Here is a 17,618-nt window from a genome sequence, read left to right on the forward strand (position 1 = left end):
GCGGGGCTTGATTGGGATCGGGCACACGATACAGGTCACACGGTGAAAATGTTCTAGATGGAAATGTTCTATATCGCGATCTGGGCGGTGAGTATCCAAGTGTAGAGACATGTAAAATTCACCCATCCTGACATTGACATTTTTGTGCTCTACTTTAAAAAGTGAAAAGAAATCCTTCTTACGGGGGAAAAATGTTGCGATCTCTGGAGCCAGCCTTGACTGTTTAGGCTCTGAGATTGGGTACTGGGAGAGTGGGACCTCAGGCGAGTTACATAACCTATCTGTGCCTTACTTCCCCGCTGTGGATAGTAATAGTGTCTGGCCCATGCAGTTGTGATGAGGATTAAGTGAATTAGCAGCTTTAAAGTTCAAAGCACTATTCTCGAAACCACCATGGCCTCTAAGGCTATCAGTTTTTGCTATTAGGTGATGGCTGCTCTCCCCGAAAGCCCTGAGCTCTCAGATGCTTCACTAGCTCACTTTGTCCCCACTTTGCAGCGACGATCATTGACCAGAGTTATCATGATATGATGTTATGTAAGTTATTCTAGACCTTCCACTAGGAGATGCTCCCTTTATCCTTGACTATTACCCTCAAGGCCCTGATGAACTGCAGTCTTTGCTGTTAATTGTTTTAAACGTGCGTCATTAAAAAAATAAATTTCACAGCGCTCCGAAATGTGAAATCTATCATCTGACCAAAAGCGGGAAGCTACCCGTAGACGGGCACTCAGCCAGTCTGTGGGCAGACAGGTGCTATTTTGTGACAGTAACCCCAGAGGGAGCAGACCGACCCTTAGTAACCTCTCATGCTTCCTGTTTGCTGCAGGAACCATTGCACTGGTAATATTATTACGCATGTGATTGCATTATGCCCATTTTAAAACAATTCGTTTTGTATGGACACAGAACAGAAACTGAAATCATGGCTTCTGGTTTGGGGGTTTTCACATGTCTGCAGTGATGAAAATTGAAATCCTGGCCTGCATAAGGCAGATGTTACTTCCCTTTCTTAACGGCAAAATAAATACATTGCGTGCAGAGGGGTCTGTTTTGCAGCAGAAAGGCTCCCTGGGAAGTGTTTACATCTAAGCTTGTGGGTAAGTCGCTGACAAGGTGCTTTTTAGTAAAAAAAAATTTTTTTTAATATAAATGTATACAGTAAATGTAGCCAGTTGTAGATCAAAGAAAAGATGTCGCGTGTGTTAGTACGGGCACCGACAAAAATTTATAATGTAAGCTGTGACGTGAAGTGTCTGTGACTGAGATCAGTCAGCCGGCAAATACTGGAGAGCCATGTAGGAGGCAGGCATCGGCTGGATGTTGGGGCTCAGTGAGAATGGGCCAGCGCCTCTCTGTCCTCCGAGCCCACAGACCAGTGAGGGAAACACAACCAGTCTGTAAATGTGGATGAGTTGCCTGTCAAGGAAAAGTAAGATGCCTTAATTTTTTTCCAGTTTTATTGAGAATGAATCGACAGGGAATATGGTACTAGTCCGAAGTGTGCCATATAACCATTTGATAATGTTTGTATCTCAAAAGAATCACCACGATAAGCGTAGCTGACACCCATCACCTCGCATAGTTACGAGTTTTTTCCTGTGAGAACTTTTAAGATTTATTCTCTTAGTGGGGCGCCTGGGTGGTTCCGTCCGTTAAGCGTCTGACTTCGGCTCAGGTCATGATCTCCCGGTTCGTGGGTTCGAGCCCCGCGTCGGGCTCTGTGCCGACAGCTCGGAGCCTGGAGCCTGCTTGGGAGTCTGTGTCTCCCTCTCTCTCTGCACCACCCCGGCTTGTGCTGTGTCTCTCTGTCTTTCAAAAATGAATAAACATTAAAAAAAAATTCAGATTTATTCTCTTAGTGGTTCTCAAAGACACAATACGGTAATGTTCACCGTGCCCTACGTATGTTACATCCTCCAGGACTTACTTATCTTATAACTAGAAGTTTTAACCTTTGACTACCATACTGACGCCTTAACATTTGATATTGAAATGTCACTCTGAGCTAGGAGTTCCTTTGTACATTTATGCACCCATTTTTCCCACACAGAACTGTTCATCACAGGAAGAAGAGAAGAGTAAGCCATTTGGGAGGATGGTGAGTAACGACAACAGTGGGGGAGGGTGGAAGAAGGTCATGGTCTGAGGACCTGGAAGACAATATTAGAGGCACACGAGCTACCCACCCTTCCCTCTTCTCAGCTCCCAGGCACTGTAACTACCCCATCTTATCCAACTGCCACGGTGGTGTTCTTGATATTCCCATTTTGCTGATGAAGACTGAGGCTTTGAGACGTTAGGACCGGCTCAGCACCACAGATGGCTAATGATGGGGCCGGCATCCTACCCATCACTGTCCCTGCAGGTGCCTGGGTGCCTGTGCACGCACACACATAATTTCTAGTAAGGAGGAAGAACATTGTCCCATCCCTCCTCACCTTCTCACCTTCACAGTTGACAAAGAACGGTCATAAATGCTTCGTTGCCCGGCAGCCCACCGTGTGGTCCTGAGTGACCTAGTGCTCTCTGGTTCCGTGTCCTCTCCCTATTCATCCCTAAAACTCTACCACCTACCTCCTCACTCCCCATGCTCCATGAGACGTCTATTTTCTGCCACAGGGTGGTCTAAGGCCACCTCATCTGGAGTGGCCTCACTCAGGACTGTCCTGTGACTTAAAAAAAAAAAATTAGTCTTTGAATTTTGAGTTAATTGCAGGCTCCCATGGAGTTGTAAGAAAGAACAAAGAGAGACCCTATGTGCCCTTTACCTAGCTCCCTCCATGGTAACATCTTGCAAAATTGCAGTACAACATCACATCCCGGATACAGACACTGATAGAGTCCAGATACAGAATGCCATCCACACAAGGGTCCCTCATCCCCCCCCCCCTTCTATAGCTCCATTCTCTTTCTTTCCACTCAGTCCCCTCCCTAACTCTTGACAACCACAAACCTGTTCCCCATTTGTGTAATTTTGCCATTTCAAGAATGGCACATAAATGGAATTATACAATGTATAACCTCTTAGGACTGGCTTTTTCCAGGAGAATTCTCTAGAGATCCATCCAGGTTGTTGGGTATTGAAGAGTTCTTTGGTTTTTATCGCTGAGTAGCGATCCATATTATAGACGGGCGACAGTTTAACTACCTATTGACAGACATCTGGGTTGTTTGTAGGTTTTGGCTATTACAGATAGAACTGTGTAAACATTTCTTGCTAATTTTTGTGGGAATATAAGTTTTCATTCTCTGGGACAAATGTCCAGGAGTGCAATTGCTAGAAATTGAGGCGATGGCCGTCTATTTCTATTTCTCTGAGTGTTTTTTTTTTAAACCATGAATAGGTGTTCAACTTTGTCAAGGGCTTTTTCCACATCAACTGGCACGATTGTATGATTTTTCTTCTTTAGTCTGTTAATATGGTGTACTACAATATGGTGTTCATATATTGAACCAGAGTTGCATGCTTGGGATAAACCCCACTTGGACATAGTGTATCATTTTAAATGTATATTGTTGAATTGTTTGCTAATATTTTGTTAATGGTTTTTGCATCTATATTTATGAGGGATTTTGGTCTGTAGTTTTTCTTTTTTTAATACTTTGTCTGATACGAGGGTAATACTAGTTAAATAAAATGAATTGGGAAGAGTTCCCTCCTTTTCTATTTCTGGAGGAGATTGTATAGAATTGGTGTGAATTCTTCAAACATTTGGTAGAACTCTCCAGGGAAGCTGTCTGGGCCTGGAGAGTTCCTTCTCTCTTTCTCTCTTCCTTCCTTCCTTCCTTACCTCCTTCTTTCCTCTTTTTGAGTTTTAAAATGATGAGTTCAATTTCCTAAATAGTTATAGGGCTATTCAAATAACCTATGTCTTTTTTGAGGAATTCATTCATTTCATCTAAATTGTCAAATTTATTGTGCAGAGTTGTCTGTATTGTTGCTTTACGGTCTTCCAGATGTCTGTAGGATCTGTATTGATGTCCCCTGCCTTGTCTTTAATATTGGTAATTTGTGTCTTCTGTGTTTCCTCTTTGTCAGTCTTGCTGGAGGTTTTTCAGTTTTACTGATCATTTCTAAATGATCGTGTTTCATTGATTTTCTTTATTCTTCCATTTTTAATTTCATTGATTTCTGCTCATATCTTTATGATTTCCTATATTTTGGTTTATTTTTCTCTTCTTTTTCTACATTCTTGAGGTAAGAGTTTACATTATGGATTTGAGATTTTTCTTCATTTTTAATGAGGAAATTTTAACTTTAAAATATGCTTTTAGCACTATACATTTCCACTCCACACTGATGTAGTCCTCACATGTGTACTTTGATACAGGTACTTTCATTTTAATTCAGTTAACTGTATTTCATTTGCCCTTAGGATCCCCTCTTAGACTCATGGATTATTTAGAAGTGAACTGTTTCAATTCCAAGTGTTGGAGATTTTCCTATTATCTTTTTATTATTGATTTCAAGTTTGATTCCATTTGGGTCAGAGAACACACTCTGCATAATTTCAGTTCTTTTGAATGTGTTGAGGTTTGTTTTATAAGGATAAGATCTATGTTGGTACATGTTCCATGAACATTTGAGAAGAATGTGCATTCTCCCATTGTTGGCTGGAGCGTTCTATAAATACTGATTGGATCCTGTTGCTCAGTGGTGCTGTTGAGTTCTGTATCCTTGCTGATTTTTCTGTCTAGTTGTTCTAGTGGTTGTTGAGAGAGGCGATTAAGTCTCCGGCTGTAATTGTGAATTTATCTATTTCTTCTTTCAGTTCTATCAGATTTTGCTCCACATACCTTGTAGTTCTGTTGTTTGGGTAATTTACACTTAAAAAATTTTTTTAATGTTTATTTTGAGAGAGACAGAGACAGAGAGCCAGCAGGGAAGGGGCAGAGATAGAGACAGACACAGAATCTGAAGCAGGCTCGAACTCACAAACCGTGAGATCATGACTTGAGCTAAAGTTGGAGGCTTAAATGACTGAGCCACCCAGGTGCCCCTGTAAGTATTGACATGTTGGGCTTAAGTATGTATTTTATTTTTTATTTTCCATGTTCTGTGTTTTTCATTTTCCTGTTTTCTTTTTTCTGCCTTCCTAGGAGTCACTTGAACATTTTTTTTTTAGAATTGCTTTCTGACTTCTCTGTGTTTTGAAAGCATCTCTTTGTATTACTTTTTTAGTGGTTTCTCTAGGTATTACATTACATGACATCAGTCTTTTAGTGTCATGGTTTTATAAGTTGGAGTTATCATGTAGAGATCTTGCCTCCCCTTATACCTCCTTTGTTTATAATGTAATTGTCTTAAATATTTACTTTACACACATGTAGAAGCACATCAAACAATACTACAATTTTTGCTTCAACCATCAGATACAATTTGAAAAACTCGAGAGTGGAAGGAAAAGTTTATTTTGTTTACTCATATTTTTAGTTAAAGTGTTCTTTCTCTTTTTGGGTGTACAAAAGTTCCTTCTTTTACCATTTTCTTTATGTTTTGGAGAATTTCCTTCAGCCATTTTTTTAGGGTATGTGTACTTGTAACACATTTTCTTAAATTTGTCTTGATTTCCCTTTCATTCCTGGATTTTTTTTCTGGATATAAGAGTCTGGGTTGATAGTTCTTTTCTTTCCGTGAGTGAAAAATGTTGTGCCAATTCTTTCCAACCACTGTTGTTTTCAATAAGAAATCTGCTGTAATTTGAATTGCTTTTTCTTTCCAGGTAAGATGTCATGTCTCCCTCACTGTCTTCAGTATCAGAAGTTTGACTATGGCGTGTCTTATTGTAGATTTATTTGGATTTATCCTATTTGGAATTACTTAGCTTCTTGAATCTTTTGAATCTGGAGGTTTCTGTCTTTTGCCAAATCTGGAAGTTTTTAGCCATTATTTCTTTGAGTATTTCCAACCTCCAAACACCCTTCTGAGACTATACGTATTCTGTTAGATCTTCTGTTAGGGTCCCATAGAGCCCTCAGCCTCTGCTCATGTATAGGCCATTTTCTCCCTGTTGTCCAGACTGGATAATTCCTGTCATTCTATTGTCCAGTTCGTTGATACTTTCCTTTCTCCTCTCCATTCTGCTGTTGGGCCCATCTGCTGAGTTTTCCATTTTAGGTATCGTATTTTTCAGTTCTAAAATTTCCATTTCATTTTCTTTATATCTTCTATTTCTTTGCTGAGACTTTCTGGCTTCCTTTGTTTCAAGTGTTGTCACAATTGTTCACTGAAGCATTTTGATGAAGGTTGCTTTTAAATTTTGTTAGGTAGGGGCGCCTGGGTGGCGCAGCCGGTTAAGCGTCCGACTTCAGCCAGGTCACGATCTCGCGGTCCGGGAGTTCGAGCCCCGCGTCAGGCTCTGGGCTGATGGCTCAGAGCCTGGAGCCTGTTTCCGATTCTGTGTCTCCCTCTCTCTCTGCCCCTCCCCCGTTCATGCTCTGTCTCTCTCTGTCCGAAAAATAAATAAACGTTGAAAAAAAATTAAAAAAAAAATAAATTTTGTTAGGTAATCATGGTATTTTTTGTCATCTTGATCTTAGCATCCAGTGACTGCTTTTTTTCATTTGAATTGTGATTTTCTTGGTTCTTGGATCATGAGAATTTTGATGGAAACTTAAATATTTTTGATATTATGTAATGAAACTTTAGATCTTATTTAAGCTTTCTGTTTAAGTTGGCTTCCTCTGATATCACGAAGGTAGGAGAAGTGGGAGGTCACTGCCTCGTTACCGCCAGATGAGGGTAGAAGTCCAGGTTTCCTGCTCAGTCTTTGTTGACCTCCAAGGGAGGAGCTCCTCATTACTGCTGGGAAGGATTGGAGTTTGGATCCCCTCTTGGCTTCCACCCATACCTCCCCGGCTGGGAGAGATAGGGGACCTCATTATGCTCCCCACCTGATCTCCACTGGCACCATGGTTTGGGGAGAGTGTAGAGTTCTTGTTGACACTGGGCGGTGGTGAAGGTCCTGACTCTACTGGATCTCCTCTGCCACCGTCCCAGTGAGGAAAGGGGAGGCTCCTCATTACTGCCTGGTGCGGACGGATTCCAGCCTCCGTTTATGGTCTTCTCTGCCACCATGTTGACCAGGGATGGGGACAGGTTCTGGTGCTCCATTATGGCCTGAGGAGGGTGGAAATTAGGCTCACCACTCATCTTTATTGGTGTAGGTGGGATGGGGCCACATTTTATCATGTGGTATTTGACTGGAGTAGAGCAGTAATTGCCGAAAAAATGTCTATATTTCTAGGGTGCCCCTTTTCTGTTTTTTTGGCTGTTTGGGGTGGGGGGCTTTTTTTTTTTTTTTGCTTGTTTGTCCCCATTAGCATTTCCAGGTTGTTGGTTTCTTCAAATGAGTGTTTGGGATATATGAGTCACAAAGAAAACCCAGGGACCTTAGTCAGTGTGGTTCCTTGGGTCCCCTAAGGTGTGCATTGGTGGTATAGTGGTGAGCATAGCTGCCTTCCTTGGGGGGATCCAATGTCCAGAGATTTTAGCCGTGCTTTGGTGGGGGGAATAGAGAAAAGCACATCTGCCCCATCCCCACCCCCACTAGCGTGCCTGTGATTTTTAACACATTGAACGCGCACTTCTTCAGATCTCTCTCCCTGTTTGAAAGAGGTGTGGTGCTCAAGTGCAAAGAGTACTCAGCAAGAGTCAGGAGACCCGGGGTTTCCAAACCTCACGGAACCTGCATCACTGTGTTTCCAAGGCAGGATCATTTACTGAGATAATTTCGGAAGCTAATTTCCTTGCCTTAGCTATTTTTCCCTCCCTTCTCTTAAAAAGTAGCCAAATCTTTTTAATTAAATTGTTTCTCTCTTGCCTTGGGGACTTGTGAGTTGCAGGGGCCTGCCCAGAAGTTTCCAGCCATGCAGAAAATAATCTCCCCAACCAAATTTTTGCTTCCAAAAGCCCAGGTTCAAGTAGGTGATTGCCCAGGTCTTCCTGGGGAGTTGGGGGGGGGGCGGGTGAGTGGAGGAGAGAGGGAGGCGGCTCAGGAAAAACATCCCCTGGCTGGGGAGGGAACAGGTGGGGTTTGCGGATCACAGGAGAGCTCAGGTGTCTCGGGAGGCAAGAGGACTTCAGGGCAAAGAGCACAAAGGACTCCACCTGTGGTCTTTGGAGCAAGGAGAGTAGGTCTGTACCGGAGCCGACACAGTATGGAAGCCTTGCCTTCCAGGGACCAGGGGCAGATTATTTGACTGCTGAGAAAAACAAAATGTGGTCTGCCCTGTACTTGGGGCTGGAGTGTCAGATCCTAGTGTGTTCCAGTGAGGGCATCTGCCTTCTTACCTTGAGGGGACGTCCTGAGTGTCACATGGGACAATGCCTGTTAGAGCACCTTCCAAAACATTAGAGGTTGTTCAACATAACTCATGATTTTTATCAAGCACCTACTCTGGCTAGGTGCCAGCATGATTTTGGAGACAAAGAAACATTCCAGAAGCATTGGGATTTATGACCTCCTGGGGGAGATAAGGCACGTGCCTGGGTGAACAGAGGCTAAGGCAATAAAGGGTTATGAGGTTGACCTATAAACTCGTTGTGAGATCTCCCCCATAGACTGGCTTAGGGGCCCTGACTTTTAACAGACTGTGTGTCCTAATCAGGATTTTCAGGCTTCAAATGACTGAAACCTAATTCGTACTAGTTCAAGGTCAGAGGGAAAGTGCTGGGTCTCTTAATGAGGATGACCAACATTTATTTATAAGACACACACTATGAGTCAGACGTGATTATCAAAAATTTGACTCATTTAATCCTCCCAAATGATCCTATGAGGTGGACACAGCTGTCACTCTCTTCACAGCTGCGGTCAGGGAGGTGCCGAGAGGCACGGACCTGTTCAAGGTGCCCAGCGGGTCCTGCCGTGCAGGCAGGGAAGATGGCCGCCGTGTGGGGAGGTCGACTCTCTTCTCAGGGCCCTGGCGAGTCCCCGGGACAACTCTGATGGCTCCATGGGGCTCGCAAATCCTCTCCAGAAAAAATGCAGTGGCCCGAGGGATGGAACGTTCTGACTGGTTCCCGGTGGGGGTGGTATTCTAGGACTGATCGAGGGAGGGCAGGTCCACAGAGGAAAAGTGGGGTGCACTCCACGGGTTACTGGTTATTTCCCAACTGGGACCTGGAAAGCTCGAAAGGGCTCAGTGGAAGGCTTTTATTTAGGTGTGGGAGGAGGCCTCCAGGAGTTTTCCTGTGTCTGTCTCTGAGACTTCTGCCCTGATCTTCAGCTTTGGAGGTCATCTCATCACCAGATGTTATTTTCTCTTTCTTCATTTGTGGAGATTGTTTTCCTAGAACTTTCCTGCCACTCTCTATTCTGTGCTAATGGAGGAAAACAGGAATAATCAGCAACACTTACTACTTCCTAATTTAGTTTGTGAATATTTACTTGCATTTTTCTTTTCCTGCAAGCATCCCTCATTGACCTAATCTTTCCATCTTCTGGCGTGCCCCCTCTCCCTCCCTCCACCCTGCGTGCACCTGCAGCCCTTCTTCTGCCCCCCCCCCAGCAGGGTGAGGAAAGAGAGGCCCCCTTGGGGACTGGGCCAGAGGGTGCAATGCGGGACTGGAGACGGAAAGTGGCAAGAGGCGGGAGGGCCAGCAAAACAGGAACCCAGCAAACCATGGAGATGAAAACAATGTTTCTTTAGAATGAAGCAGCTTATAGAGTTTGCTACGCAGGTCCAGCCTAGGCTGCCCTCCCTGACACACCGCATATGTCTTCTGCTATTTCCCATCTCTGCCCACAAGGGCTGGGACATGGTTTTCCTCTGCACCTGCTCCAACCTCTTAATATTCTCTTTTTCTTCCTTCCCTCCCCACCCCTCCCGCCTTCTCTCTCTTTCTCATTCTATCTCACTCCCTCAGCTTTGTACTTTCCCTCTTTCTCTCTCTTCCTATTTTAAAGTGGAGGCATTGGCTGTCATGTAAACAGAGACAGAAAAGGCCCAATGGCCCTAATTCTCTGCTAACATGACAGAGAAAGGATCAGAAAAGCCAACAAGGCATGGGCCACGACCCCAGGTAGGTCTCTAGCACCTGCCGCGAGGTCGTAGGTCTGGGATACAGCAGGGGTGGGATTCACCCCGCTGGCCCAGCCCAGGGGTCCCCACCACGTTCCCCCCCCCCACCATGAGCCAGGAGTCCAGGAGGAGTGACAAGCCCCTTTCCTGCTGGCTATATTTGCTTTTACTTGTCTGAAAACGTTCACCTTCAGAGTCAGAGCTCTGGGTTGTAGCAAGAAAAGCTAGCAAACACCTCTCTCCACCGTCCCCTCCTAAACCCAGTTTCCTTGAGGCTTCGGGGAAAGAAGTCCCATTAGCCGGCACGTTGTCACTGTGCAGAGACAGGTGTAGTGGAAGGGGCGCTGGAGACTGGGCAGGGAGACCCGTGAGGTTTTGTGTTTTCCTCCATGAAATGTTGGTGTGTGAAATGAGAGAGATGTTCTTATGCTGGAAGATGGGCAGGACAGGCACTTTTCCACCCCGGAGGGGATGCCGGGAGGTCCGTGCACCCCACTCTGCCTCTCCCCTAAACCACAAAGCAAGTGCGCAGCTTAGGTAAAGAAGGATCCCTGAAGTATGGTGAGTTCATGGGAGAAATTACAAACATACCCAGTCTGGATAAGAACTTCAGCTTTCCACCGTGACTACTGCCTGACCACACTATAGGGCAGGGTTTTCTCTGTTTTGTACCCCGTGTTCCGATGCGGAGAGCAGGCAATCTCTGCGTGTCTGCTAAGGCGGGGCAGGGGGTGGGGCTAAAGTCGTAGGTTCTGGAAAACGAAGTTGAGGTTGGTGTAGCTCTGTTGTTGAGCAGAAGAAAAGCAGCCGATAGAGTCCGCTTAGATCAGTTCAGAGCCAGCCACCCTGTAAGCAAAGAAGGTTCAAGGTCAAAATTGCTGGAAACCAAATCGCCAAAATATGAAGAAGACCGTATTAATAGAGAATATGTTCATTAGATGTCTTCCTCGCCAGCTGGGAGTGGGGAGGCTGGGAAGCCATGGGATGTCCCCAAAGATTGCTCTGGAGGGATCTTGTGTTGGGGACCTGCAGGGGTGGGGCAGTCCAAGAGGCTAAGCCAGCCTCACCCCTTGCAGCAGGCTCCCTGCAGACGTTCACCTGTGTCAGTCCGCAGTCCCGTTACGAGCCTGTCTGGATGTCTGACCTACCCATCCCTCCCTTCACTGGACACCAAGGGCAGAACACTTGCACCCAAGGCCAAGTCCCCAGGGTGCCCCCACCCCCCCATCTCCCAGGCTTAGTGGCTGGCCATCTTACAGAGATAAATCGGACAGCCTTTAAAATGGAATTTGGGGGATAACAGGCCAACTAGGCAACTGTGAGTACGTAATTATAAAGAAAGTGAATTCAGTCCCTGGTGATTGAGTCCACTGGCCTGCGTGTCCCCAGGATATCAGGGAGCTGGTTCTGCCCCAGGGAAGTTTGTCCTTATTGGTGGTCTGAGTGGAGCCTGGGAACACCGGCTTCCCAGTGAGAGGAGGGAGTACCTTGAATAGGCAGTCAGTGGTTTACCCCAAGCTTCACGAGGGACACTGGGTAAATGGAACCCACACAGGGGAAGGTAAGCGGGAAGAAGGGGCATGGTCCAAGAAGCAACGATGGGGGGCCCAGGGACTTTCCGTCTCTAGGCAAAGGCCTGGAGAGAAATACAGGGCCTTGATCGAACAACTTAGGGTCTACCGTGGGGAGGAGGGCTGGCTCTGTGACCGTGGATCACGGATCACCCAGGGTGACTGGGAGTCCAGTTGGGCACATGTTGGCAATGACATTGCTGGCAATGACAGCTACTTAGTGCCGCAAGGGCCACATACTGGGTGAGTGTCTCTCCACGGGAAGTTCTCAAGCTCGGCCTGGCCCGCCTGTCAGTAGTGTCTTAGCAGAAATTCCTACTGGGTTTGGGCTCTGGACTGGCCAGTCTTGTGACGAGCTTCTCTTGTGTTTGCCTGTGTGGCGCACACACGTCCGCTCAGAGTGCTCCAAAATGGCCTCGGTGAAGCGCCCGTGTCCTAACCTTTCTGCACGGTTCCCCTGCTCTCCTCTGTGGCCTGTTTGACCGGGCTAATCGATGTTTGGCACGTGCAAGCCTGAAGCTGCTGGGTGGGCTGGGCAGAGACAGCGTTGCTGGGGAGGGGGGGGAGGTCAGCAGAGGGACGGTGGAGGCATGGAAAGAGCTAGAGATCAAGAACCTAGGACCACGCGTTACCTTTAACATAGCCCAGTTGGGGTTGAGTTTCTGTTACTTACAACCTAGAGTCCTGAGACAAACATCACAGATCTGAATTAGTCTGCTGTTTGCATATTCCCTGCTTTGGCACCAGAGGATTGGGATTGGATTGCTTGCCAGGGGCCATGCGTGGTGGGAAGTGCTTGACATGCCCTAGTTCCCGTGTGGCTGAGAGTCTAATTACCCAGTGTGCAGATGTAGAAGTGAGGACCCTTTCAGCACCTGCAATGGGAAAGCCGGCAGCTCGAGTCACGCCAACAAGGCCCCGCTTTCCCGCTGTCCTCCCTCCCTGGCTTCATACTCAGCTCCTACATGCTGTCCCCTCGGCCATCCCCTGAAGCCCAGCAGGCATCGCCTTACATCTCTAGTTCCTGACCAACCAGTGCTATAAATTGCATAACACAGAACTGGGGGGGTGGGGGGGGGGTGGGGAGGTTTCCAGAAGGAAATTCCGGACATGTCCCTGGGAGCGAGGAGAATGGATACTGGACAGAGAATGGAGGCCGGCACAACGGGACTACAATGTCACATTACTTGCCCTGACCACAGAGCGGGGCAGTGTCCAGGCATGTTCTCACGGAGAAATCCCATCTGCCCCAGAGCAGGTGCTGGGCTGCAGGGCTGGTCAGCCACCCTGGGCCCCAGAAGCCAGGCCCCTTTGCCTCTGCCTTTTGGCCTCATCTCTCCCCAGGAGGTTTGTGGATTTGAATCCTCTTTCCAGAACACTTGGAGTTTTTTGGCTTCCCCGTTCACTACGTTTAAGGCACCACACAGCCTGCTGGGCCCGCCGTGCACAGTGGCCCCTGAAAATACCGGGGTCAGGATTCCTTCGTCTTGGCCAAAGGTAGAATCGAGGTAATGCGTCCACCTTCAAGCGAAACTATTCAGACAAAAGCAGGGCCGCACTCCCCTTGAACTCGTATATTGTAACGCCCTTTCCTCCTTTGATCTGAGAGGAGAATTTGGCCATGGTCGTCAGACCCCTGGGTGTGAAGTCCACCTGCCTGGCAGGAGAAGCCCTGACTTCTTTCTAGGTGAGGAGAAAGATGGGGACTTGGCTCCTTTGAGGTGTGGGGGGACGGGTGAGCCAGGTGTGCTGGGGTGAGAAAAAATGCGTTCCTACCTGCGGACCCAACATGCAAACCGCTGAACAAAAGCATTAGCCTCCGAGACTGGGAGTAAGAATGTCTTGTCACCATGGTTACCAGGAAATGGACCCACTTATATATAATAAGGGCTTTAGCAGACGCCAGGCCATCTGATATTCCAGTCTGGGGCCAAATGAGAGGGTGCCTGGAGTTCCATTCCGTACGCAGTTACCTGAACACAGCTGTGGGCCGTACTGAGCCAGGCGCCGGCAACAAGCCGTGTCTTTTTTTTTATTGGGGTGCGGCCGATGGGCGGGGGCGAGGACAGAGGCCTGGGCACCTTCACCCGGCGTCCCCTTGTTAACCAAAGAGTAGTTCTGCATCTGGCCACAACAGTGCACCAGGAATGAGAATTTGCATCGTCTCAGTGTGTGGAGGAGGAGGGGGGTGTCACCCCAGATACGGAGCTGTAGTGCGGAGGGCAGTGGACCGGCCATCTCTTCTTCTCTAGTCCTCACGCTCCTACCTGGCAGAAAGGTGCTCAACAGTGAAAACAGAAAAGAAAAGACGCCCTGTCCCTCTACCCTCCTTCCTGACGCCCCCTCGGGCCCCATCCACATAGCCGCGCAGGCTCGGAGGCGGTGGTCCTGGAGGGAGACCCCGGCTGTCAGTTGGACGCCCGGGGCCGCCCGCCCAGCCCCCGCGAGTTTCCGGACCCCGGGGGCTCCGGGGCTGGGGAGGCACCGCGATGCCGGCCAGGCGGGGGCGCGGGGCGCCGGGGAGAGCGGGGGACTTCAGCCGGCGGGCCCGCCGCCCTCCGCAGGAGCAAAACAAGAGCACGCGCACCTGCCGGCCCCGCCCCGCCCCGCGCGCCGGCCAATCGCGGGGCGTGGGCGGGGCGTGGGCGGGGCCGGCGCGGCGGGCGGGGCCGGAGCCCCAGCGGCAGCAGAAGCCCGAGCCGGCGCGGGGCGCAGCAGCCCAGCCTGGAGCGAGCGCAGCCTCGTGCCCGCCGCCCGTGCCCGCCGCCGCCGCCGCCGCCGCCCGTGCCCGCCGCCCCCGGGGCATGGCCTGTCTGATGGCCGCTTTCTCGGTCGGCACCGCCATGGTGAGTGAGGGCATCCTTCGCCTCCGGGGCTTGCTTCTGTTTTCCAGGAGAGCGAGAAACGCACAAAGCCCCGCACCCTCACCCTGACACCCGCCCCTGAGCCCCCGGGGAGAAGCCCGGTTCCCATTGCCCCCAGCCCCGGCCACCTGACGCCTCGGGATGCTCCCCGCACCGGCAGGGGACGCGGGGCAGGCGGAGGGGCCAGGAGTGTGCGGGAGGCGGCCGGGCAGCCCCACCAGTGCACAGATGGCCTCGTCTGGGTCCCCTCTGGCTAGGGGCGTGGGGCCTGGGTTCCTGAGCGCACTGAGCTGGGTGGCAGCCTGGGCCCCAGGGAAGGGGAGGGGGGTCCCTCCCTCCCTGCCGGCGCGCGCGCGGCCCGGACGCGGGGAGCCCGCACTTCCCGCGCCACCCTCCGGAGTGCCTGGCACGGTCTGGGGGAACAAAAGAGGAGGCTGCTCCCTGAGAGCCAAAGCCTGCGCTGCCCCCCGCGCTCCGCAGGGACAGCCTCTCCCGGACGTGCTCGGGAGGGGGTGGCGGATTCCGGGGAGGCAGCCCAGGGGCGAGCCGGATACCTGCAGGCCACCTTCTCTGCACCCTGGAGAGAGCCCAGGGTGGGGACAGGGACGCGGATCTCCCGTTCCCGAGGGTGCCAGCTCCGTAGGGGGACCACCGGGTGCCGGCAGATTCAGCGCTGGACCCAGTGACAGCAAGTGCTGTTCCCATTGGTGGCCCAAAGTCTGCTTTTGCTCCTTTATACGAGCTCCAGAAACTCACATTAGGAAAAAAAAAAAACAACAAAGTAGCCATCGACCCGTCCATCCTAGGGCCTTTCATCTTTATGCCTAGCGCACCGACCTTGCAGTTAGGTACTTACAGACTAGATTTCAGGTCACCTAAAGTACAAATAGAAAGTATTCCGTTTTCCAACCCACCTCGCCCTCCCTCTCCATCCCTCTCTCTATCCTCTGTCTGTGGATTTACTATCCTGCTAATTACTCCCCATAGGCTGTAAGCCCACGGTGCACAGCACGCACCCCCACCCCTCGCCTTATTTCATTTTTAGCATCCTGTGTTTGAAGTCAGCAGGGCTCAGCAGGATCTGACCGACAGTTACCTCTTGCCTTGAGCCCGAGGAAAAAAAAAAAAAAAAACAACATAGCTGACGGTCTGCGCATGCTCTCTGCTCTCACAACCGCATCCTATGCTCCAAACAGGTTACTGTGGAACACATACCGAGCGGCGCCAGCTCATTATATAATGATTTTGTGTAAACCGATAGAATGGGGCCGCAGACATGTTTAGGAGGTTGGTGGAGCAGAGGCTGGCGGGAGGGGGACGCACTGACCAGGTCCCCTCTCTGGGCGTGCCCTGCCTTCATTACTTGGCTTCTCACCCGGAAGGGGATATGGAACCACAAAAAAGGCAGCCCCTCTCACATTCGCTTTTATGTGATTGAATGTTTGGGGAACACTTGGTAATTCTTCCTTTCACATTTGCCCATCTCTTTGGGTTGCCTAGATTACGTGGATAATGGAAAATTAAGGCGATCCTTATTGTTAGTCGTAGGTAAAGAATGTTTCAGATCTTTGAGATGCCCGGTAACTCCTGAAGTCCTTTCAAAGCTGCAAAAGTGGTTTATACGTGTGGAAAAACCATGAATCCAAACGTTTTAAGGTATTGATGTTTTTATGTCAGGATTTTCTAATGTTATGTTATAGTTTGATGCAGACCCAGAATTCCACAGTGTTCTGAACTCAGATGGACACACTAGCGGCTGGGCTCATTTTTTTCAGGAAACATTGTTTGGTTTGAAAAGCATTTTCCTCCCCCCCAAAATCGTGTAATTTTTTTTTTATTACAAAAATTCTACCCAAATCATAAAGAGCACTTGAGGGAGCCCCAGGATCCTGAGCTCTTTCGTTGCCCCCTGCTCTGGGGTCCCACCTGGGACTGAGTGCGCCAGCGGTGAACCTGGAGAAGCTGGTTTAGAGGGTGAGCAGAGCACCCAGCCCTGAGCTGGGCTGGGAGGGGCGGGCACGAGGTCCCAACGGGATGGTGGTATTTGGAGCCGTATGAAGTGGCTTTTGGTGATGGTGAGGTCAGCGGCCTGAGTGACCACGCAAGTGGCACTTGCCTTTTGCTTGGTTAAGGGTGTGACATTTGGATCAGTCTCCCCAGGGCAATGGCCTTGAGGATTCTTGGCCAGCGTTGTCCTCTGATGTGGCCAGCGTCCCTGGGAGGGACCTGCCCTCCAGTGAAGGGCCCACCGGTTCCAGGTGGGGACCAAGCCCAGCAGCTACCCGCGGAAGAGAGAACCGAGAGAGAAGCGAGAACCGACAGAGAAGCGCGTGCCAATGCCTGGCGCTTGCACCTTCCTCTCCTTTTCCTCCCTTCCCCGTGAGCTGCGGGAAGAAGTTTCTAGCTCTCACTGTGTGTTCCCGGGTAAACAGAGTGAACCAGCCTCACAGTGGACTGGGGGCGGTTGCTGACTGTCAGAGACCCTCCCCAGCTAAACACGCATCTCTGTATGCTTGCCTGCCAATTGGTATGAGCGCCCAAGAAAATACTCTCATGAACGGCAGGCACTAACAATCCAAACGGGGTCTCCTCGGCATTCAACACCACGAATGGACGTGTTATTATTTATCATGTATTATGTAGCACACACCGTGTGTAGATGGGGAGGTCAGAGGCAATGTGTGGAGAAGACAGGGAAACATACAATGAAAGGGAACAAATGTGCAGGGAAGATGTATTTGTTTCATTTTTAATGAGCTCAGGAGGCTGAGGACAAGTTAGCTGTAACCTACATTGCCGGCCGCTCTCATCTGAGGATGTGTTTCCAGAGAGCTGGTCTATTTCCGAGTGACAGCCACTGCCTCTCATCATACAAGATTCCATGATTTTAGTAATTGGGCGAGGTCATTGGACACCCACGGAAGAAAGGTGGGTAACGGTTGGTTTTTGGCGGGGGCGGGATGGTATGGTTTCCTCAGTTCCTTGTGGATTTTCCTACAACGGGCAGGGGCTGGGATGACCCCGGGTCACCTACAACTTGCCTCGAGACAGCTGAGCAACCTTCGAGCCCCGTTAAGGACACTGGCCAGGGGAACGGGGCACAGAGAGGAAACACAGGGGGCTGGACCCTGACTTGGCCACTCATGCACTGTGG

General features: G+C 49.6%; 1 protein-coding gene across 7 annotated transcripts in view; it reads left to right on the forward strand.

The window, feature by feature from the left end:
* Window positions 1-1,055: 1,055 nt before the first annotated feature.
* ABCG1 (ATP binding cassette subfamily G member 1) overlaps window positions 1,056-17,618 on the forward strand; it is an 80,887-nt gene continuing 64,324 nt past the window's right edge. For 6 of the 7 annotated variants that reach the window (XR_003971611.1, XM_030328539.1, XM_030328541.1 and 3 more), the window contains exon 1: window positions 14,374-14,446. Coding sequence is in view for 6 of the 7 variants with exons in the window: in XM_030328539.1 (XP_030184399.1) it covers window positions 14,405-14,446 (42 nt within the window). In the remaining variant the exon portion in view is untranslated. Of the gene's footprint in view, window positions 1,101-2,053; window positions 2,102-14,373; window positions 14,447-17,618 lie in introns of those variants that run through there. The other variant, XM_030328542.2, reaches the window with a different exon arrangement.

Source organism: Lynx canadensis, chromosome C2 (genome assembly GCF_007474595.2).
Source record: "Lynx canadensis isolate LIC74 chromosome C2, mLynCan4.pri.v2, whole genome shotgun sequence".
NCBI lineage: Eukaryota > Metazoa > Chordata > Mammalia > Carnivora > Felidae > Lynx > Lynx canadensis.